Source organism: Doryrhamphus excisus, linkage group LG4, assembly GCF_037039965.1.
Source record: "Doryrhamphus excisus strain RoL-2023G ecotype Guam linkage group LG4, RoL_Dexc_Guam_v1.1, whole genome shotgun sequence".
Taxonomy (NCBI): Eukaryota; Metazoa; Chordata; class Actinopteri; order Syngnathiformes; family Syngnathidae; genus Doryrhamphus; species Doryrhamphus excisus.
In genome coordinates, this window is record NC_136360.1 from 3,125,944 (window position 1) to 3,150,043 (window position 24,100).

The following is a 24,100-nucleotide window of genomic DNA, read 5'->3' on the forward strand; positions in this document are numbered from 1 at the left end:
TACAGTTTTTATGCTTACTTTTAGTGACAATTGGCATTCACAACACAAATTGCCGCAGCTTTTGTTTCCTGCTGCTCATTTACAGCATGAAACAATATATTGCTTATTCCCACCCTGTGTCAAAAAGACTTAAAAACATTAATTTCAAATAACTTGCTGTCTCATGTTGCTTTGTATTAAATAGTCATTTGTTTCTACTCTGTAATTTCACCCTGAAGGAGTTTTTTCACGTTTGTATGATTATAGCAAATTAGCATTCAACAGACGATGTAAACAGAAGTGAATCAATCTTCACACAGCCAAATGAAATCAATCTATAACAGCCACTAGGTCAGAGATGCAAAGATCAATGCTCTATGCCACAGGGAATCGACATATTAGAGAGAACAAATCATGCTGCAAGTACCGAAACATGTAAATTATTTGTTTGCTAACTGCCAGCAGGAGGGTGATAAACTGAATCTATGAGGTGTATTCTTCACAGAGAACCTTGATACACTTATCTTGACACCTCTCACTCATGATTGCACCCAATCAACACAGACACGCCCATACATTTTCTGGCTTAGTTCTATAAATAACACTTGTCTGATCGCACGGCGCCGACCTGTGATAGCACTTCAATGAGTCAACCCTTAACTGCGAATGAAATATTTGATCTAAATTAGGAACGTAGCCCTGATGAGGATGGAAATATTGAATTTGAAAGTCTTATTAAAGAGCTTATTTCCAATAGTAAAGTGAATGCTGTACATCAGAGGTGCCTATTATATTAAATGCTGAACATCTTATATCAGGAAGACCTCTGAGGTAGTGTTGTTCTATCATGGCAATCTGCAGCCACAATAATAAAGTTGTTGTTTCGTGCTCTGGTATAGGACATATTAATATTCTACATGTGTACGCAATGTTGTGACCAGAGAGGGGATATATAAAGACAAAATCCAATCAAAAATGTTGTTAAGTTCTTGTTTCATCTTTGATAGATCCGTCTTTGTTCGATAAAACATAGCCAATCATTTCCGCATTATCCTTTTGACCTCCAAACAATCAAACGTACATAAAAGGACAACGCTAAGCGCTAATAAAGTTGGTATAAAGTTGCTTTAAGGTTATGCTAGGGGACCTGGCAGGGTTAAAAGTATAGCAACACTCAGGTATTCCTATAGAAAAACTGCATAAAGCCATCACGTCATGATGAACAATAAAATAAATAATGACAACATAAATAAAATTGCTGGAGCCTATCCCAGCTGGTCGTCGAAAAAAATGCATGGGGAGAACATGCAAGAGATGACCGAGGTTGGAATTGAACACTGGTCTCCTACCTGTGAGGTCTGCGCGCTATAACCACTCATCCGCCATGCAGCCAAATGTATATTTGTTGATTTCATTTCACATTTTCTTCTGTAAAAATTGCTGAATTTGCACATTTCACACAGGAAATACAGGGCAATAACCTCGGATGAGGCTGGGCTGCTGCAAGCATCTCCAATTGTCTCCATATTGTCTGAGTGCACTCCGTGAGTGCACTATTAATGGCACCTGACATTTTTTTTGTCTGCATTTGGCCAGTAATATAACGTTACAGAAACATTTATTATACACCATGACTTTCTACAGTCTGTGTAATAAGTGTCACATCATTATTATTGCTATAACCGGACAATAAAATACAGAGAGATTGTCGTACGCGGAGGTGTTGCAGTACTTGTTTCATCCTGAACAGGTGGGGGCGTGCTTGAGCTGGAAGGGGCTTGTCATTCCATAGAAAGCTAAAGCCAGGATTTTTGCCAATATATTTGGATTATATACACAAGCTCATTAGAAAGTATTATAACTTTTCAAGGAGAAGGATAGAGTACTTCATATACAGATAAAATATCAGAATTTATAACAATATCATATACAATTATATTTCAAAGGCCAGTGTACATGGAATTGAAGAAGATCACACTTATTGGTTCTTAATTGTAATCAATTACATTATCATAAAGCTGATAATAACTGGTATTGATAAGTTTGCAGCATGTGTCTTCTCATAAAAACACCCACGTAGAATATCAATGAGTCATAGAACTCACGTGAGTGCAGAGGTCCATCCGCCGCCTGTGTCCCCTCCCACCGGCGTCTCGTTCCGTCTCGCTCGGCCACACCTGCAAAGCAGACCGAGGGAAGTCCGCCCTCCCCGTGGTGGCGCAGACCCACGAACGTCATCGCGAGCGGAGGCAGCGGTCGGAGCGACTGAGTCGCTTCCACGGGAATCGGTGATCCGCTGGAGGCTCGGATGAATTCACCCACTGGTGCATTGACAGCACCTGCAATTCGGATAGAAAGCAAGCTCAGACCGGTGCAGAACGCCGAGGAACAGCCGGCATCAGCTGGGTGCACAGGTAAGCTCGGTTTTAGTGTGATTTTTAACTTTATGTCAACAAAGTTTTCTTTTCCAAAAAGGTCAATACTGTATATACAGTATACATTTCTCCATCATTTACAGCTTGTATGGGCATAATCTCAAATATCCCAATAGTACAACATGAGTTTTTATGTATGGCTTATAACACAAAAATAAAATAAATGCAATAGAGTTGCATTGTTAGTATTTTTTGTATTTACCTTTATGAGCCTAAAATAGAAATTCATCAGAAAAAACAGTCTGTATATGAGACAATGTCAGTGAAATAAAAATTAAACAAAAAAAACACAAAAAACCCAAAACAAAATAAAACAAAAATAAAATAAATAGGTGTCCAGAGTTGCATTGTTAGTATTTTTTCCATTTACCTTTATGAGCCTAAAATAGAAATTGATCACAAAAAAGTTTGTATATGAGACAATGTCAGTGAAATAAAAATTAAACAAAAAAAACAAAACAAAATAAAACAAAAACAAAATAAATAGGTGTCCAGAGTTGCATTGTTAGTATTTTTTCCATTTACCTTTATGAGCCTAAAATAGAAATTGATCACAAAAAAGTTTGTATATGAGACAATGTCATTGAAATAAAAATAAAACAAAAAAAAACCCAAAACAAAATAAAACTAAAAATAAAACAAAAATAAAATAAATAGGTGTCCAGAGTTGCATTGTTAGTATTTTTCTATTTACCTTTATGAGCCTAAAATAGAAATTCATCACAAAAAACAGTTTATAGATGAGACAATGTCAGTGAAATAAATATAAAACAAAAAACCCAAACAAAATAAAACTAAAAATAAAACAAAAATAAAATAAATATGTGTCCAAAGTTGCATTGTTAGTATTTTTTCTATTTGCCTTTATGAGCCTAAAATAGAAATTCATCACAAAAAAAACAGTTTGTATATGAGACAATGTCAGTGAAATAAAAATACAGTAAAATTAATAACTAAAACAATCACGATACAAACTGAATGAAATGAATTTTGCTTTTATTGAGCTGAGCCTTGCCTGTTTTTGCCGTTATTCAAATCAAGGAAGTAAAAATGGTGGCATTGTATCACAGTATAACCTTTGTACGGGTGGGATGGCCCACACCAACGTCATAGTGATATTCTTTTTTTTTTTTTAGAGACCAAAGACGGGGTAAGTGTTGTTGACGTGGTATTTCAGGTGCATATCTCACCTAAAAACAAAGTTGAATCATCCAAGCTGTCCATATATCACAACAAACTTCACAACTTTAAAAATCCTTCAAGATTTGGTCAAAGGTGTGAAAACAAGTCAGGCTGAAAACAACATGTGATAGGCCTCATTAGTGAAGGGTCAACACAGAGCACAAGGATGAGAGTGCTGAAGGAAAGAACGGGAAGGCATGCTGGTGGATGGTGAGCCCCTTAAAGGTGAGGCTGGGGTATGCAGGTGTTTATATGTGTGTACTGCGTGCCAGACACAGAGTGGAACACAGATAAGGGCTGAATCTTAAAGACGCGTTTCTAGTTTCGTAGTCAGCAGATACACAATGTCAGGCCACTGGGTTTGCAAATGTAATTGGACAGACTCCATCCACACATTCCCCTTTAGGCATAATCAATTCCACTGAGTCGGTTCAATTCAGAGCTGATAGAGGATTTGTTTTCAGTAGATTAGATGAATAAGTATCAACAACAGTTTTACTATATTATGAAAAATATTGGTTGTCTAGCTAAACTTGCACCATAGAAGTAATCATTCATTCTGGAGCCTATCCCAGCTGTCTGAGAGGCGAGAGGCATGGTGCACCCTGGACTGGTCGCCAGCCAATCACAGGGTACATATAGACAAACAACCATTCACACTCACATTCATAACTATGGACAATTTGGAGTCGCCAATTAATCTAGCATGTTTTTGGAATATGGGAGGAAGCGGGAGTACCTGGAGAAAACCCACGCATGCACGGGGAGAACATGCAAACTCCATACAGATATGGCAGAGGGTGGGATTGAACTTGGCCTGCGCGTTAACCAATCCGCACCTAGAAGTAAGCATAGAAGTACTAACTGAAGTAAAAGTAATTAGCGCAACTAATAAGAAAATCATAGAAAAGATTACATAGATCATGAAGGTGAAACCGGCACCTACACCAGGGTGTTTTTTAATTTTTTTAATTGGCCCTCAGTGCTTTCTAAAAAAAAAAAAAAAAAAAACTAAAAAAATGAAGAAAACTAGACAAAACAACAGCAAAAAGTGGAAAAAAGTAACAATTTTACAACCATAATTTCATGATATTAAAAGAAAAAAGTTGTAATCTTAAAAAAAATTGTAGTTCAAATTACTTTTTTTTCAAGTTGTAATGTTATGACAACAAACAGAAGAGGGAGAAAAGTTGACGCTAAATTATAAGAATAAAGTTAAATACTATGAGAGTGAAGAAATATTATTCAGGGCAAAAATAGTTGAACTATTTGAAAATGACACAACAGCAAAAATGGAAAAATGAACAAGAAATTGACTTTGTCAACTATACTATAACATACGTAACTTCTTGGGTTGGTTTACAAAATGTACACACCGCCTACTTTGATTTTTCAGAATGTGGCCCTCGGAGGAAAAAGTTAGGACACCCCATAATACACAGCACATGTATACCTGATACCCGTATGTGTGTTTAGATAGGATCGTATACAGTGGAACCCAGTCATCTCGACGACCCCTCCAATTGGCTGGCTGATTGACGCCGACATAAGCGGTTGTCAAAGTAGCCTAAGTCATAGCTTGTGACTTTCACCAGAGCCATAAGGAGAATGAGCGATAAAAAAGAATTACTTTAAACTATTTACTTTACTTTACACTATTTGTGTATATTTTTATTTTTGTTATGCTATTGTTGCGACAGGAGTGGTATGTGGTTCTGTGGCGGCAGTGGCATTTGCCTGCTTGTTATAGAACACAAAAGTTACCAAGCCACGGTGGCTGCATTGAGGTGCGGAGTGTGTCTTGTTGTAAGACAGTATACAGTGCAGTTTTGTAGATGCCAATAAAAGACTGATTTGTGCACAGTCATCCTGCCTCATGGTCATTCTGCCAATATTACAATACTTTATACTCGTATCTAACGGAGCTGCTGTGGAGATTTTGCTTAATGTCTTGGATACACTGGTAATAAAGGATTTGTACATTCTGGAAGAATCTTGAAAAAAAAGCTAAATTGTTGTACACTCCAAGTTCATATTTTGAAGCTTATTTTGCACTGAACAGGAAGTGACTGTGTCTCCATTTTAATACAATTTGGAGATTTTGCTTAATGTCTTGGATACACTGGTAATAGAGGATTTGTACATTCTGGAAGAATCTTGAAAAAAAAGCTAAATTCTTGTACACTCCAAGTTCATATTTTGAAGCTTATTTTGCACTGAACAGGAAGTGACTGTGTCTCCATTTTAATACAATTTGGAGATTTTGCTTCATGTCTTGGATACACTGGTAATAAAGGATTTGTACATTCTGGAAGAATCTTGAAAAAAAAGCTAAATTGTTGTACAATCCAAGATAATATTTTGAAGCTTATTTTGCACTGAACAGGAAGTGACTGTGTCTCCATTTTAATACAATTTGGAGATTTTGCTTCATGTCTTGGATACACTGGTAATAAAGGATTTGTACATTCTGGAACAATCTTGAAAAAAAAGCTAAATTGTTGTACAATCCAAGATAATATTTTGACGCTTATTTTGCACTGAACAGGAAGTGACTGTGTCTCCATTTTAATACAATTTGGAGATTTTGCTTAATGTCTTGGATACACTGGTAATAAAGGATTTGTACATTCTGGAAGAATCTTGAAAAAAAAGCTAAATTGTTGTACACTCCAAGTTCATATTTTGAAGCTTATTTTGCACTGAACAGGAAGTGACTGTGTCTCCATTTTAATACAATTTGGAGATTTTGCTTAATGTCTTGGATACACTGGTAATAAAGGATTTGTACATTCTGGAAGAATCTTGAAAAAAAAGCTAAATTCTTGTACACTCCAAGTTCATATTTTGAAGCTTATTTTGCACTGAACAGGAAGTGACTGTGTCTCTATTTTAATACAATTTGGAGATTTTGCTTAATGTCTTGGATACACTGGTAATAAAGGATTTGTACATTCTGGAAGAATCTTGAAAAAAAGCTAAATTGATTTTGAAGCTTATTTTGCACTGAACAGGAAGTGACTGTGTCTCCATTTTAATACAATTTGGAGATTTTGCTTAATGTCTTGGATACACTGGTAATAAAGGATTTGTACATTCTGAAAGAATCTTAAAAAAAGGGTAAATTGTTGTACAATCCAAGATAATATTTTGAAGCTTATTTTGCGCTGAACAACAAAAACAAAAAAAACAACATCAAAAATGGAAAAAACGAGCACTAATGTTGTGAGTATAAAGAAAAAATATTAGGAGAATAAAGTCATAATATTAAGTGAAAAAATAGTATATTACACAAATATACATATATATTTTTAAGTCATAATATTATTAAAAACAAAAAATCAAAGAATAAAGTTGCAATTTTTGGAAAATTATGTTGGAAAATTAGTTATAAATAAAAAAATATGTGAATGTGATGATATACTTTGTTGCTGATAACACAAAGCTAAGGGACAGGCAGTTTTGTTCTTTAAATGGGACCTATTATGCTCAATTTCGGTGCTTTGCATGATAACCCGCACAGAAAGCTTTCTAGATCTTCCAGATTCTGCACCTCTTTCTGCAGTGTTTCCATGGACAGTCCATCGACTTTAATTCACTCCACCCCCACCCCTTCTCTAGGCACGCACACTCCACTGTGATTGGTCGCAAATGTTAATGTTACAGGATGCAGTGCGTGAAAAGGCCCAATTTTTTCTCTGTGTGAAAAGCACTGCTTCCATATTAGGAGAGGCTGTCACTTCACGGGTCTATAGACAAGACAGACATCAAACCAGCCTCATTCATTGTGATCGTTATCGCTAGACAGCCTAAGTCACATTAGAATAAACTCAATATCACCTCTCAACCCACAAGAGGAGGATTAAAAAAAAACAAAAAAACGGCACAACAAAAAAGGTGGCATTCTACCCAGGAGAGCAGCAGGTGGGGACCAGCATGTTAATATATGATTTGATTAGCTTTTTAAATTTGCAGCTGTGCACCACTAAGGAAAGCAAGCAGCTGTCCAGAGGGTTTCACAGCGCCAATGTAAAGACCGGGCGGCGGCGGGGGGCTTCACGAGCTTTATGTGCGTCATTGAGTTAATTTCCTCAAACTATATTCCAAATTGGAATTGGAGATTATCCGAAAGAAGCAAATTTGGATGCAGCTTTTGAGAGCAGCTGTCCCATTTTGCGCCTCCTGGAGGAAAAGTAGTTCGGTATGACAAGCAGTGCAGTTTGGTTCAATCTGGTGGGTTTGTTTTGTTTACACTGTCAAAAGTGCAGCGTTGGAAAATGCTTGTGCAATTTTGTAGCGGCCTTTTGTTGGGGTTCCAAGTATGGTGGTATGGTGCCAAATGGGTGGAGCGACACCTGTTGGAATTTGTGGAAAATGAGGCACCAAATCAATCAGTTTCGAAGTTTGTTATATATAAGTTCAAGGCTTCACTCTATCACTGGTTTCCAAAGATATATTTATTAATAAATGATGCTATTGTTAAATATGGGCTACCATGTGCAAATTTTCCATATTTGTTACAAAACCATTTCAAGAATAAAAATGGCAAAATTAACTAAAAATACACATATATACAGTATATAAGGCATTCAGAAAATGCATTCAAAGAAGCTGTGAATGATATGTAGTGTTCTACACTGGTCACTAGGTGTCAGTAATGTTACTGTACGACATTCAGACTCGATCACCAGAACAACAGGCTTTTATTGCAGGTTTGAATTATCTCACAATAATCCCCAAATAAAAATCCCTAATAAAAACTCAACTCTGAACCGCAGATGTCCCTTCTATCTGCCTGTCACTCAAACATTTATAGCAACATACGAGCATGAGTTTTATTTATGTGTTAAATGGCTCATTAACTCTTCTTATGTCAATTATATTGAGTAATACCAATGGGGTTAGGTTTATCTTAAGGGGGCTCAAATGATGTTAAACTCAATTTTCTGTGCTTTAAGTATGGAGTAGTACATAAATAAATAAGTAATCCTACTTTGTGGAAATTAACTTATCACAGTCGGGGTCTGGAACTAATCGGGAAGCATAACCTCGTGGGAGAGACCAAAAAACTCAATTTGTCGCTAATCGCTTTTGACAAAATATGTCAGCAAAGGGGTTTGAAATGTTGCCAGATTTAGCGATAAAGTTGCCAAGTTGGCAATATTGATTGCTGCACCTACCTACTACTAGCTACCAAGTATTTATTGTGTCGTGTATCATTTGTTATATCTGTTCAGTACATCGAGTACTGTAGTTATCTGAGGTACATTATCAACTTGTTGGGGCTCACTATTTATCTTCTGATAAATATTCCACTGATACACTGCAGTTTGTTGACAAATCAATAGAGCCTCAACAGTAATGGAAGGGGAAACACAAAACACAAATAGTGTACAAAAAATTAAATAAAGACAAGGGTACAAATGCCCACCATTGTTCTCCTTGCTTTACTGAGTCATGTTCCTTTTCTTTGTTCTTTGTTGTCATTGGTCGGCTAAGCCGAGTCACGTTGATGATGATGTCACACTATTTACATAGACGATACAGCTACATAGAAACCCAACCAGATCAGGGTTGATACTCTTCTAAGCTTTACTGAACTCAAATCAGGAAGCTGGTGCCAATGTGAGCTATTGTAGTTTATGCTGTCTTCATATTAGTTATGTTTGATTATGAGGGCTTATCCTGTTAATGATTGAGACATTTTAAATAGATTCAAGCATCGCTGAATTTGGTAATGACAGCGAGCAGATATACTATTGCATGGGGGAATGAGGCCAAAACAATGCCAACAGTTCCATGGTCAAACTGCTCGAGTCGACTGTGTTTATGTGTTTTTTATGTGCGTTTCTAATGCCACAAGGGCTTTGCATCAGGCGTCCGACATTACCTTGAGCACGAGGGAGCTCTGTAGCAAAGACACACATCTCTCTCCTTGCAACACCACAACTCCTGAGTAGACAAGTCAGATAAGAAGTTAGGGAGATAAAGAGCACTGGCGGTGCAACAGAGGAGTGAGGGACAAGGAAGAATGAAAGGTGCGGAAGACTGACGAGATAAGCACAGGAAACAAATGTGGACGAAGGTGTGTGAATAAGATGCAGTGTAGGCGGAGTGGAGGGTGGGGGGTGGTCTTAGCCGATGCTGGGCCATAAACTGAAAAACGAGCTCATGCAGAAAAAATGGAATTAAACCATCTTATAAGGGCCAGGGAGCACTCCAGGGCATGAAATAGGAAGGATCTGTTTAAAGCCTCTAGTGACATTAATAACTGTTCAGACTTTATGTCCACAGCCAGGCTGGTACCTTTGTGTGGCTGGTAAATGTGACTCACTCACAATGATGATAATATGACATCTCCATAGTCGTATCATGTGTGATAATTAGAACTAAACAATTAAAGTTATATATGAGCTTGGGGGGAATGTGCTCAATATGTCACATGGCCACTAAATCCATCCTGATTTCATGGCAATACATCGTAATAGAAACTACTGGAAGATATGCACGGAATTAAAAGCGAGGGGTCATTGGAGACATTAGGATGCATCCGTTGACGGACTGGCACATTTGCACAAAATGAAGTGCTTGTCCATAGACGAGATTCCGGAGTATGTGTATGGGAATTACTCCATTCAACATTTCCACTCTTGATAATAATTGTTTGCAGTGATATGTAAAAGAAGACACGGATGTGCTATGAGTGATTATTTCGCGATATCTGAAATGAAGAGGCTGGGTTAGCCCAGTGAGAAATATAAACATTTCATCAGAAAAAGAGGCAATAAAGTGCGAAATAACAAAATGACACAAAATAAATGCTAAGCATTGTTGCAGTTATATTTGAAATTATTCAACTCACATTTCTTATGTACAAATGCCCAATAAATGGCTTTTTTTTATTGCAAACAACTGCTATGTATATGTATGCCCATGTCTTTCTTCAAACATTAAGATTTCCTACTTTATTCAACCATCCTTGAACGCACCGTGGTTATGTGCTATGAAACACAAAAGTGAAACCTATTCATAACTTTCCCTGATGCTGCCACAGCTTAATAAATCCACCAATTACAAAAAAAGCTAAGTGCCGTTCGTCAAATCCCAAGTGGCATTTCACTCTTTTCAGAACCTTTCCATTTTAGTCTCCGAAAGTCCTTCGGGAGATTTGCTATTTCTGATTAGTTGCTTAATATAAGAACAATAGCCACGTTTACATGAAGAGTTTTTCCTCTTTCAGAATGGAATCTTTCTGAATGACTATTCCGAAAACAATGGTATACATGGAAAGGAATATTCCAATCTCTAGTCTACATGTGCCGCTACAATCAAATAGAATAGTCAATGGGGCATGCGCAGTAAAGCGTAAACATCAACATCACGTGATACCGGCTTATTTGGGTTCATGTATATGTGGCTAATGTTGCTAAGTTGGCAGCACTGATCCCTCCTGCTACATCTTCTTATTCGGTTGAATCTCATTTTGCGAAGGTGAACCATTGATAAAGATATTGTTGCTGTAGAGTCATGGATTCTCCCAATGAATTAACGTCAGCATCCGTTTGATCGGGTACAAGATACCTCAATCAGGTTGGAAAAAAGGAATATTCCATCCCTGGGAATCCGATTATATGTTTATTCGGATTGGCACTTTTCTTTCGGAATGACGTGAATACAAAGGTTAAATTCTTACTGTTTGAGCAAATAAACCGAATGCAAATAGAATATTTGGGTCCATATATACGTGGGTAATGTTGCTAAGTTGGCAGCACTGATCCCTCCTGCTACATCTTCTTATTCGGTTGAATCTCATTGATTCGAATGCAAGCCATTGATGAACATAATGTTGATGTAGAGTCATGTATTCTCCCAATGAATTAACGTCAGCATCCGTTTGATCGGGTACAAGATGCCTCAATCGGATTGGGGAAAGGAATTTCCATCCCTGGGAATCCGATTATATGTTTATTCGGATTGGCACTTTTCTTTCGGAATGACGTGAATACAAAGGTTAAATTCTTACTGTTTGAGCAAATAAACCGAATGCAAATAGAATATTTGGGTCCATATATACGTGGCTAATGTTGCTAAGTTGGCAGCACCGATCCCTCCTGCTACATCTTCTTATTCGGTTGAATCTCATTGATTTGAATGCGAGCCATTGATAAAGATAATGTTGATGTAGAGTCATGGATTCTCCCAATGAATTAACGTCAGCAAGAAGTTTCAGCAGTGTCCTTGCTCCCTCCTTATCCTGTCCCACAGCCACATCACCCCCCCCCCCCCCCACACACACACACACACACATTGAAGTCACAGATGACAGCTCAGAAACATCCGTTACCCTTCCACACCACATGAGCCTTCTTTTCTGTCCGTCCCAGCCCCGTGGAACTTGGCACCAGTGCCCATCACATAGACAGATGGAGCCAACCCTGACCCCTCTCCTCGCCTGCAGGGACGCTAAGAGAATCAATGCCTGACTAGAGGAGAGGGAGTTGTGTGAATGGGAGACAGAAAGGAGAGGAGTACGATATTGCTTTGTCACCACGGTAAAACATCACTCCTTCGACTCAAACCAAGACCCAGGGATAAGAATACATATTCCTCTTACAGGACCAGGAGGGCTTCATTTTATATCTAATATATAAATTTAACTTGGCATCAGGTTTTTTCCTTTTGTTTATTTGGCAGCAATATCTTGGATGTGAAAAGAGGATGTGAACACTGACAACATCCTAAATATAGAGAAGCACCACAAGGTGGGCTTCCATGCCAAAACAAGGCAATGGCTCCCAAAGATACTGTAAGCACACTGCAACTTTAATTGTACTGTCATACCTGAGTGTAGCGCAATAAACTCAGAAAAAGGGAATCAAACTTTGTTATACGTCAACACTGAACTTCCACTAATGTATCAAACGTCCTGTTTGTGTTACTGCATAGTTGAATTATAGTCGCCTCTTGCTGTAATCATGCTGTATTGTGGTTGAACTCAGCCTATTCGTCAAAACATGCAAGTACTTTTTGCCAAAATTGAGCGTAAAAATTTAAAAGTAAAAGGCAAATACAGTAAAGTTTCGTTATATCGATATTCTCGGGAGTCGGAAAAAATACCGATATAACCGGACTATCCATATATCCGATCCTGCGCCGAACTGCATTAAAAGTGGGCGGATCTTTGATATGGCATGTAATTTTCTCCTTGAGTTCATGGATTGCGTATCTAGCATACTTTTGTACTACAATAAATTTTGTACTACAGTAAATAAAAATAAACTTACGCTGTAGTGATTACCGGTTACCGGGACATAATTCACCCCGGAACTATCGATAGGGAAGGTGTTGCCACCCGGAGGGGTAGGCGCTCTTTGGGACTCTGGTGGTGGAAGTGTGAAAAATAAAGTTGACTGGAAGCAGCCGTTCGCCGTGTTCTTTTTTGGTATTGAAATCCTTAAGCAAAGATTGATTTAAGCTGCTTTTGTATCGATATAAGCAGACCAAATTGGCTGGCGGGAGATGAAAAGGGCATCGTAGTAACCGGATTATCATAATAACCGGGTATCGTACTAACGGAACTAATTATATCATAAAAGACTAGAAATTTGCCGGGAAATGAAAATAGTATCGTAATAAGTAGTAATTTGTTATAACCGATATCGATATAACGAGACTTTACTGTATAAGGAATTGAAAAAAACTATGTTGTACTCTACACTGGCCACTAGGTGTCAGTAATGTGTACTGTAATGTTTCGGTGAGACACACAAGCACTTTTCTGGATTGCCAGAACAACAGGTTGTTATTGCAGTTTTGAATTATCTCACAACTGGTACAAAAACCTTTTGATCTTCATTAACTCTAAATATTTCACATAATTAATTGATTAATTCATGTATTTTATAGTGCTTCCAGGTCAAAAATGAAATCTGATGTTGGCGTTCTTCCGTTTGAATGAGTTGAATTTGAGCTTCACTTTTTTTGTCCCCTCATAATGGCGAGGGTTTAAGTCTGCCTATGAACCTATTAGGAAATTTAAGTTTAAAGTTTAACAATCATGATAAAGCAGTATCTGAAGCACAAAAATACAACTATGAACAACTATATGAATTAAATCTTGAAGATTAAACGTTGTCAATGCACAAAATAATGATCAAACGTTCCTATTCGTTCATATAATGCACACAAGGCAATGAACCACTTCATGCTGTCTCTTTTCTGTTCCGTTCTCCTTGCTCCGTGAGGCGTGTTAGGCGCTAATTGTTTTTGTTTTTATCCACATAGTCCCATGACAATTGGTGTACCCCTGGGGGGTACGCGTAGCCCACTTTGGAAACCGAGGCCTCAGGGAACTCATTTGTAACACATAAAGGTGACTATAGGGTTGTTAGTTTATGTCTAGAGGACTCAACAATGTTCAATAATGGTCGCCAGCCAATCACAGGGGACATATAGACAAACAACCATTCACACTCACATTCATATGTAGCCAATTAACCTAGCATGTTTTTGGAATGTGGGAGGAAACCGGAGTACTTGGAGAAAACCCACGCATGCATGGGGAGAACATGCAAACTCCAAAATCGACTTCGCGTTTCCTCGCTGTGAGGTCTATGTGCTAACCACTTGGCCACCGTGCAGCCCAACTCAATAATTTAGAAAACCATAATTCGTTTGTAAAAGGTTTTCTAATTATTTTTTTTATAATGATTCTATTTATAAATTCTGGATCCAATTAACCGCGATAAACGAGGGTTGACTGAATTTAGATTGAAATCTTCATTCAGTTTTTGTGAGAACCTGCAAATGTGTTGAAGCGAGACCCCTCCAGATCCACCGCTGCTTGTGTTAGCCCTTTTCTTCTGATCTGCATTCGGATTAGCATATTGCCAGACATCCAATCTTGAAAGAACAAAGCATCAACAATAAAATGAGACACTAATGACCAGTGAAATGAATTCACCGGGCCAACATAACAGAGGGGGGAATTCCGGAGTCCCAAAGCTTCCCAGGTAATTGGAGTGTAGTGTGGTGTATTTTATTATTATTTTTTTTTTAACTCTACATCTTCTCTGGTGACCTTGTAAGGCTGAGCACTTCCAAGACGCAGACAATGAGAAGTACTGATAGAGATTTATGTTTGAGGTTTATGATTATGCTTCTGTTTTTTTCATCATAACTTTTAATCCATTTACATAAGAAAGGGTGTTTTGACTGTCAGCCTGCCCTCAGTCTTCTTAGTGTCCGACATAGGCTTACTTTTCCTGTCACTTCAAAGAAACAATTTTCAATGAATTGTTCTCCGAAGCATATTTTTCATGTCTCATTCTTTCCTCTCGCTCAATGTCTGACCATTAACTCTCTTATTCATCAGTCGTATTGCTGCGTGCTTCTTGTTGCCGCAGCATCTGTTAATCTTTACGCATTTTGACGCCACTACGATAAAGCTGATATGGTTGGAGTTCAGAGGTCACAAGGCTGCGGCAATTCAATGTTTTTCATCATCATTTTATTGTCACGGTCATTCTTGCATGGTCAAGGTCGAGTTTAGTTATCGACCACATTTTTTGCTAAGTATTACTGACCAAATTACTGCAGATGAAATGCAATTTTAAGGTCAGCTCATTAATTAATCGATAATAATTTATAATTCAGTATGAGACAACCTTATGCGACATGTCAGACGATGGATTTTTGTGATCAACTTCTTTATTGGCATACAGCGTTCATGTGTTTTTTTAAGGAAATCTGAAGATATTGATCAATGGCCAATCAATCAGAGCATCCCGAGTTATCAGCCCCTACTACTAAAAATCAGTATTGGCCCTGGAAAAAACATATCAGTCAAGCTCCAGTCGTGAACTGCTTGTGTTGTATGTTCATGCTCAGAATCCCGGTGTGAGTATCCACGTATACATGGACCCAAATATTCCAATTGCATTCGGTTTATTTGCTGAAACGGTAAGAATTTAACCTTTGTATACGCCTCATTCCGAAACAAAAGAGCCAATCCAAATTAACATATAATCGGATTCCCAGGGGTGGAATATTCTTGTCCCCAATCCGATTGAGTTATCTTGTACCCGCTCAAATGGAAAGTTGTCAGGGTGCGTCCTTCTTCGTTGTGATTTTCTTCTTCTGTTGTTTATTGGCTGTTGGGAACAGCTTTCGGTGTGCATTATGCAGGAATTAGCATAAATGCCACATAAGCCCCTCTACCTGCCCACACGCACAACCAAAACTTTAAATTATTATTATTTATTCTAAATTATTTAAGTTATTTGTACAAATTACTGTTTACGCTGTACATTGTTCATATTTGATGTCATCTATTTATTCTGCACATTATTATTTATTATTTATTATTATACGGGAGCCAGGCAATGACATCTATTACCGCCCTCTGTGGGACAGAATCTAAACCCTTTCTATACGCCAAGTCCAGTTTTTCTTTAATTATATAATATTAGCAAGATTGAATTTAATCTTTTCATGTTTAAATTTATCCCGGGTGCGTTCTTTCAGCGTATGCTCAAATATGACATAACATGCAGCTCCAGACGTTCTTCAGTTTTAAAAATGGAGGCGAGCAATCGGCACCGGACTGCTAAGCAAAGTTTGTTTTTGATCCAAATTAATTTTCAAGACCGGATGAACAAAAAACTGGCAATACGGAGTTATTCCAACAAGTGAAAGAAAAACTCGAAAGAAAAAGGTACACAAAATATTGTGTTCTATGGCTGAATGAAAATGGAACCTGCCAAAAAAAAAAGTTTGTTTCAACCTTATTCCGTTCTTATGTAATCAGCAGAAGAACATTGGTAAGTTTCAGGAAAATATCAGTTCCCGACTAGAAAAGGGAGATAGCCAGCTTTTTGTGAAAGACACATTTCAAGCTTTGTTACAAATATCTAAATAACTATAACAAAAATAAACAACACAAAAAGGAGGTTGTTTTACATCGAAATTGCCTCTAAAACACGTATATAACATAATATATAATATGTTGTTAGGATCGTTTGGGTATACATCTTTGGTATTCAGCAAGTTAATATTTACTATTATAATACGTACATTTAAACTACAGTCTCATTATATCGATATTGTCGGGAGTCGGAAAAAATATCGATATAACCGGACTGTCGATACATCCGATCCTGCGCCGAACTGCATTAAAAGTGGGCAATAATGCACAGAAGAACCAACGAACGCCAGCATGTACATATGAAAAACTGTGATTATTGCAAGCGATAAAAAGATATCTGAATACAACACAATTAAATACATGTATTTGTACGCTTGTGTCTTCGTTGGAATAGGTGTGTATGCTATGTCAGCTGGTTCTTCTGTTGCAGGCATGTGTTTGGCCAGCTATGTGGGGCGGGTTGAGCATGACCTGTGAACCAGGAAGTGCGGGAATCGGTGTGTGTGCTGCGCTCTGGTGGTGGAAGTGTGAAAAATAAAGTTGACTGGAAACAGCCGTTCGCCGTGTTCTTTTTTGGTATTGAAATCCTTAAGCAAAGATTGATTTAAGCTGCTTTTGTATCGATATAAGCAGACCAAATTGGCTGGCGGGAGATGAAAAGGGCATCGTAGTAATCGGATTATCATAATAACCGGGTATCGTACTAACGGAACTAATTATATCATAAAAGACTAGAAATTTGCCGGGAAATGAAAATAGTATCGTAATAAGCAGTAATTCATTATAACCGATATCGATATAACGAGACTTTACTGTATGTATATAAATAATTGCACATATACTTTTATGATAAATAAATCAGTGACATCCGACACGGTTCACGACTTAGTTTTTCGGTCTGGCTGCTACTGGTATCGGGACACATCCTAGTTTTAAGACTCTCAGTCTCTAGGAATATCGTTTTCATTATCTTTGCACTTTCACTTGAAAACTTGAGACATAAACCCAGCTGACTCACTGTCCTATTTTTGTGGCGCCACCTGATGTTGTGTTCAGACCAGATGGGATTAATTAGTGACTCAACAAACACGTGTGCACACTCCAACCCATGTGTACTTAAAAAAAACAAAAACTTTATGTGTGAGACAAAACTGTTATAGGTGACTAAACACTCCTACTGGCTAATATTCACATTTCATAGAATTTACTTTCTTTGTTCATTTCCACGGATTGAACACTCACCCGCAGTCAAAAGTAAGACACAGGAAGTGAAATGCATCAAGAACAGCATGTTGCCAATAAACACGGTGCCTTCCTGCTGTAATTACCTTACTTGTCACTTCCCGCCCTTTGTATGCACCTCATATCTCCCGGTGTCAGTCTTATTGCCGTTGCAAGGCAGCACCTGCCGACATTAATAAGCAATGTCATTCTGCATGTATCTCCAAACAAGAAAATCAAATTTGAATATTTTTAATCCATCTCTCTGTCGTGTCATTCGCAAAAAAAAAAAAAACAAAATCCCAAGCCCGAGTGAGCAATCGTGTTTTGGAGAGACACAGGATGTTGAGTTTTTATTTTGCTGAGCGGTGTGATGAGGACGAGCTGTAACTCCTGTCAGATTGCGTTGGGACATGCGGGCTTGTGGCCACACACTTGCTGACTTTGATAGAAATGAAGCCGCTGACAGCTTTTTAAAGACAAGCTGCTGACAGCCATAACCTTGAGGATGTTTGTTAGCATGTGTGCCTGCTGTATATGTTTACGTGTGGTTGTGCGTGATGGGGCTGGGATGAACAGCGGGAGATAAAATATGCTGAGTGCTGGGGAAAAAAAAGCATCATAGAGGACGAGTCTACCACAGGACAAAATGCAAAGAATTGCTTGATAAATGAGATGCAATGAGACAAAATGCCAAATAGAGACATAAAGTACACAGTGGAACCGAGGCTTGCATCCGCCCTGCGTTTGTCAGTTTAAGACCTTTCATTCATTCATTTTCTACCGCTTAACCTCACGAGGGGCGCGGAGGGTGCTGGAGCCTATCCCAGCTGTCTTTGGACTGGTTGCCAGCCAATCACAGGGCACATAGTATAGACAAACAACCATTCACACTCACATTCATACCTATGGATGATTTGGATTTGTTTTTGGAATGTGGGAGGAAACCGGAGTACCCGGAAAAAACCCACGCATGCATGGGGAGAACATGCAAACTCCACACAGAGATAGCAACTGTGGAATTGAACTCGGGTCTCCAAGCTGTGAGGCCTGCACGCTAAACACTCCACCACCATGCAGCCTTTCCAATGTTACTTTGTGTCAAAGAGTTTTTCGTTTCTTTTGACTCTTTACAATTTATCAGTGTGTTGTTCCGTGTAAGGGAATAACGTGAGTGTTAGCTGCATACATGTTACCGATGTCTGAAGTTGCTAATGGCCTTATCAGTGGGTCTACCCACGTTTTTTTTTTTTTTAAAACACAGGTAGTCCCGCAAAAAACATGTAATTACCACATTTCCACTACCGATGTTGTCCCAAGATTGCCTGCACTCAGTAAACCTATGTCACCACTTTTTGAATAGCTCATGAGCCAGCAGTAGCTCCTAACCACTTTTCAAGAACCTCTCAAAAAGGGTTTATTACTTTTACAAAATTGTCACCAGTTGACTGTCCAGTCTCTACTTCCGGACCAGATCACATTTTAAAAAGATAAATCACCATTTATTTTCAACTCTTAAACTGACAAAATTAGAAAGTAGGGTTCGGCAGCTGTCCGGAAGTCCTCGGGAGTGCTTGGGAATGTGACCAATTACAGGAGAGTGGTGGGCCGTGAGTGGAATAAAGTCAAAGACTGTTTTGTTGGGAAGCAGGAAATCCCAAGTAAATACAGCTGGAACCGGTGTAGATTCTGGAAGATCTAGAAAGCATTTTGTGTGTGTTATTGTGTTTAGATGCTCTACAGTAGTCCACAATTCAATACAAAGGACCGAAAATGAGCATCCCCTTTAAGGTTGAAAATTTACTGCAAAATTTTGCCTCAATTTGTGTAAATTTTTGGGTTAGCATACACGGCACTCATCTTGTTGGCTTCCAGTTGGTGGTTTCTGGAACTTCCTAACAAATGTCCTGATACCAATATCAACCAATCCAGTCTTCCCTCAAACTAATGTCACGCTTATTTTACTATGTTGTCATTGAATGCATGTCACAAAAATTGCAAAATACTGCAAAATAAGACAAATACTACAGTATGTAAGACAAGCTATACAACAAGTGACAAAACACTGAATGTGATGCCGAGTGACTCTTCCTGAGGTGTGATATTAGATAGAAAGCATTGAAGGACGACGCCTTACCCCCCCCCCCCCCCCCCTTCTTCATTTGGCCATTCATCATTCATATTTATTAATTTTTTGAATAATAATTGGCCGTAGTCAACCTCAAATTGAATGAATTAAATACAGTGATAGAGTGAATTTGAAGCACATATAATCCAATATAAATGGTGCCATACTAAACAATAGTATTTTTGACACAGTAAAGCCTTGAATGCAGCAAAAGACAATGAAATTCAATATACTTGACACGTTTCTCATTCTCCATAATTCATAGACATCTGCTGTGAAAACTTGGTGTAGCAATCATGTGGTTGTTGTTTGGCCAAACATTCCGTAAATGAATGTAAGTCAGTGTGATGGAAATTTGCTTTGGTGTGTGTGTGTGTGTGTGTGTGTGTGTGTGTGTGTGAGTACATTTTTCATGGCGTCAGCAGCTGATGTTGTCAGCTCTCTGTAGCAAACACTCATTTGCATCGAGATAATGAGAGAGATGTTGTTTTTAAGCAGCCACAACAGAAAGTTTGGATGTAAAGAGTGTATGCAACAATAATTGGGTCTACTTTTCATTTTTTTTTTGTTAATTTGTTAATTCCTTAATTTTTTAAATTTCTTTCATTCATTCATTTTCTACCGCTTATCCTCACAAGGGTTGCGGGGGGTGCTGGAGCCTATCCCAGCTGTTTTCGGGCGAGAGGCGGGGTACGCCCTGGACTGGTGGCCAGCCAATCACAGGGCACATATAGACAAACAACCATTCACACTCACATTCATACCTATGGACAATTTGGAGTCGCCAATTAACCTAGCATGTTTTTGGAATGTGGGAGGAAACCGGAGTACCTGGAGAAAACCCACACATGCACGGGGAGAACATGCAAACTCCACACATAGATGGTTGAGGGTGAAATCGAACTAGAGTCTCCTAGTTGTGTGGCCTGCGTGCTAACCACCTTCGTCAGACCGAATTATTTTTAATCACACACATTAGCGTTGACTTCGGAAAACGGTGATCAACATTGTTGCCTTTTTTCTGGTATGTTTGCAGGTCTAACCACTACCTGTTTGTGTTTGGGGTATCCAAGGTGTGGAAATTGTGGTAATACTTTCACCTACATCACTAACCTGCAGTTTTTCCTTGAAATACACATGACTTCTTAGTATATCTACATATATTTGTTTACATAATTGCTTTCATTTTTCAGTCTGTAGCCCCTAATTGGAACAACAAGCACCCCGACTTAGAAAGTCTTTTCTTCCCGTCTTGTCTTTCAGATGAGGACTGCCGCCCCTAGCAGGTTCCTATTCCTGCCTTGGACATGGAATCAGGGCGGTGGATGTGGAGCCATAGATGTATGCAGCCTGGGCTAGGGGACCCGCATTGATTACAAAAGGGACCGGTGTGGACAAACAGGCAGGTGATTTGGTACATTTACAACATTGTATTCTATTCCCACAGTAGAGCTTCTTCAGCCACTTGGGAGATCTCCCGGTTAACATCCAAAGTGACCCCCGTTAAAACCCCTGGACTCGCCGGTCCCAGCAGCGGTAGCTGTCAGTGAAGGTGACACGACTTGAAAGGATTCTTAAGTGGATTCTTTTCCCTCTGTGGTGGTGGCTGCCTTATTTATCAGGCTGGGAGTGGCGGCAGGATGCCTGAACTGGACGACTTTCCCCCCCTGAGGGGACCTAGAGGCTCTGAAATGGGCCTCCACGGGCCCGCTGACCCAATTCGGATTCAACACAACATCCTGGAGGAGCAAGTAGAGCTGTGGTGGTTCAGAGAACCAGGGAAGTCTCTGTTGTGTTACTGCGTCGCTGTTTTTCTAATCCTGGGCTGTGGGCTCGGAGGTGTTGGTCTGCTCTCCACCACCACCAGCGTCTCAAGTGAATGGCGGTTGGGTGCGGGCACCGCGCTCTGTCTGCTCGCCTTGGGGGTTCTGCTCAAACAGCTGCTCAGCTCCGCCGTGCAGGACATGAATTGCGTTCGAAGCCGACAGCAGATTGACATGCTAAAAAGCGGCGGATTATCTGACTTCCTCGTGGTTTTGATTACCGGGTTGTCGCTGCTCATTTGCGGAGGAGTTCTACTGCATCTGGCCCTGGTGAACCACATGCCCAAACCGGGCCAAGCGCTTAATGACATGTACATCTCTGGAGTGGTGTTGCTGACTGGAGGGGGCGCTGCAGTGGTGGGGGTTGGAATATACTCAGTTGTGGTCATCCTACTGGAGAGGACGCGGCACAGACAAAGATTTGTGGACCGTATTTTCAACATCTTCACCATCTCCGGACACATGAACCACCAGGCTCGTAGAGAAACTACGTCCAGTCTGGCCAACCTCATATGAGACGTAACAGCAGGATTACTGCTTTGGGAAAAATGACAAAAAATGATCATTCATTGAAAGATGACAGTGGAAGCCAAACAGTAGCGACAAGAACGGATGACAAGATTAAAGACTAAGCAACTAACTGAGATGGACTCAAGTTCACAGCCAGACATTGTGCTATATGAAACGTTCATATTGGATAGCATTGGTAGCATTATTGCATCGGCTGGAAAGGCAGTATTAAACTGGGACGAAAAACGTAAATTCTACCGGTCGGACGTGTAAAGAGGCATCCCGGAGCAGTTTCTCCCGGATTCTCACCTTAGAGAAAACCAGGTCATAGGTGCCTTTGGAAGAGACTTTGCCGCCCCCCCACAGAAGTATTGGACCAGTGAATCCAAGTCCTAATTGACACAAACATTTGGTTTTGACATCCATAGATGAATATGAGACCAGGTAGCAGCATTTCAGCTTTTATTTCTGATGGATGAATTTTAGAGGCCAACCTCGGACATCTCTGTGTGGAGTTTGCATGTTCTCCGGGTTTTCTTGCGTGGATTTTCTCCGGGTACTCCGGTTTCCTCCCTCATTCCAAAAACATGCTAGGTTCATTCATTCATTCATTCATTTTCTACCGCTTTTTCCTCACAAGGGGGGGGGGGGGGGGGGTGGCTAATGCCTATCCCAGCTGTCTTCGGCCGAGAGGCGGGGTACACCCTGGACTGGGTGTATTCACACTCATTCACACTCACATTCATACCTATGGACAATTTGGAGTCGCCAATTAACCTAGCATGTTTTTGGAATGTGGGAGGAAACCGGAGTACCCGGAGAAAACCCACGCATGCACAGGGAGAACATGGAAACTCAACACAGAGATGACCGAGGGTGGAACTGAACCCTGATCTCCTAGCTGTGAGGTATGTGCGCTAACCACTAGACCGGTTAATTGGCGGCTCCAAATTGTCCATAGGTATGAATGTGAGTGTGAATGGTTGTTTGTCTATATGTGCCCTGTGATTGGCTGCGTCCAGGGTGTACCCTGCCTCTCGCCCGAAGACAGCTGGGATAGGCTCCAGCACCCCCGCGACACTAGTGAGGATAAGCATTAGAAAATGAATGGATCTCTTTCCTTAATGGCAAATTGTATTCTATAAACTACTATATGTTTTCTTGGGTGTACCTGTTGGACGTACACCAGTGGTACCGGACGTTTTTGATGATTTTGACTGATTTTTCAAGGCACACAGAATATTGTGTTCTTGGGCTATATAAAAATAGTTTGTTTTTACCTTTTTCCATTCTTTAGTAGTCAGCAGTAGAATATACGTAGGTGAGTTTCCGCAAAATAAACAAAAGTAAAAATTCACAAATGTAGCCATATATATTTACCCAAAATGTCAAAAAAATGGTGTCACAACATAAACAACACAAAAAATTGTTGTTTTCAATGAAAAAAAAAAAAAAATATATATATATATATTTTTTTTTTTTTTACAAATATAACACCATGAACTAGTCACAATTTTCACAAATGCACCTGAATTGTGTTTGTTAAAATATCCCTAGGATGCGTAAACCTCCTTTTGACTTCCTGGTTTCTGTGGAGAATCTATTTCTATGGGAGAGAGATGCATGCCGAGTTCTTATAAAAAGCACTTCGGTCACCATGTTGGCCTTTTTTTCAGCTTAAACTTGCACCAAACATGCTTTCTTTAATTGTACAGTTGCATCATCACCACTTTGTGCATCAGATCCAAATGTAAATACCTGGAAGTAAAGGCTGAAATGTTGTTCTCTTATTTTTTGATGTCAAACCCAAATGTTTATGTCTTTATGTCTACAATAAAGACAACAATAAAGAAATTGACCTCACTGTACCAAGACTTATGGGGTGTAGTGTATAGTA

General features: G+C 39.3%; 1 protein-coding gene across 2 annotated transcripts; it reads left to right on the forward strand.

Annotated features, from left to right (window-relative positions):
- Positions 1-1,952: 1,952 nt before the first annotated feature.
- Positions 1,953-22,771, forward strand: tmem125a (transmembrane protein 125a). Of its 2 annotated transcripts, XM_078789986.1 has the most exons (3): positions 1,953-2,393; positions 20,907-20,957; positions 21,134-22,771. In XM_078789986.1, the coding sequence occupies exon 3, from the start codon at positions 21,511-21,513 to the stop codon at positions 22,207-22,209; it is 699 nt and encodes a 232-aa protein (XP_078646112.1). In that variant the 5' UTR covers positions 1,953-2,393; positions 20,907-20,957; positions 21,134-21,510; the 3' UTR covers positions 22,210-22,771. The 2 variants fall into 2 exon arrangements, with proteins under 2 accessions (XP_078646112.1, XP_057929256.1); XM_058073273.2 differs by lacking the exon at positions 20,907-20,957.
- Positions 22,772-24,100: the final 1,329 nt, after the last annotated feature.

Excerpts from the sequence above, each read along its gene's own strand:
- tmem125a (XM_078789986.1), top strand. The coding sequence starts at position 21,511 with ATGCCTGAACTGGACGACTTTCCCCCCCTGAGGGGACCTAGAGGCTCT.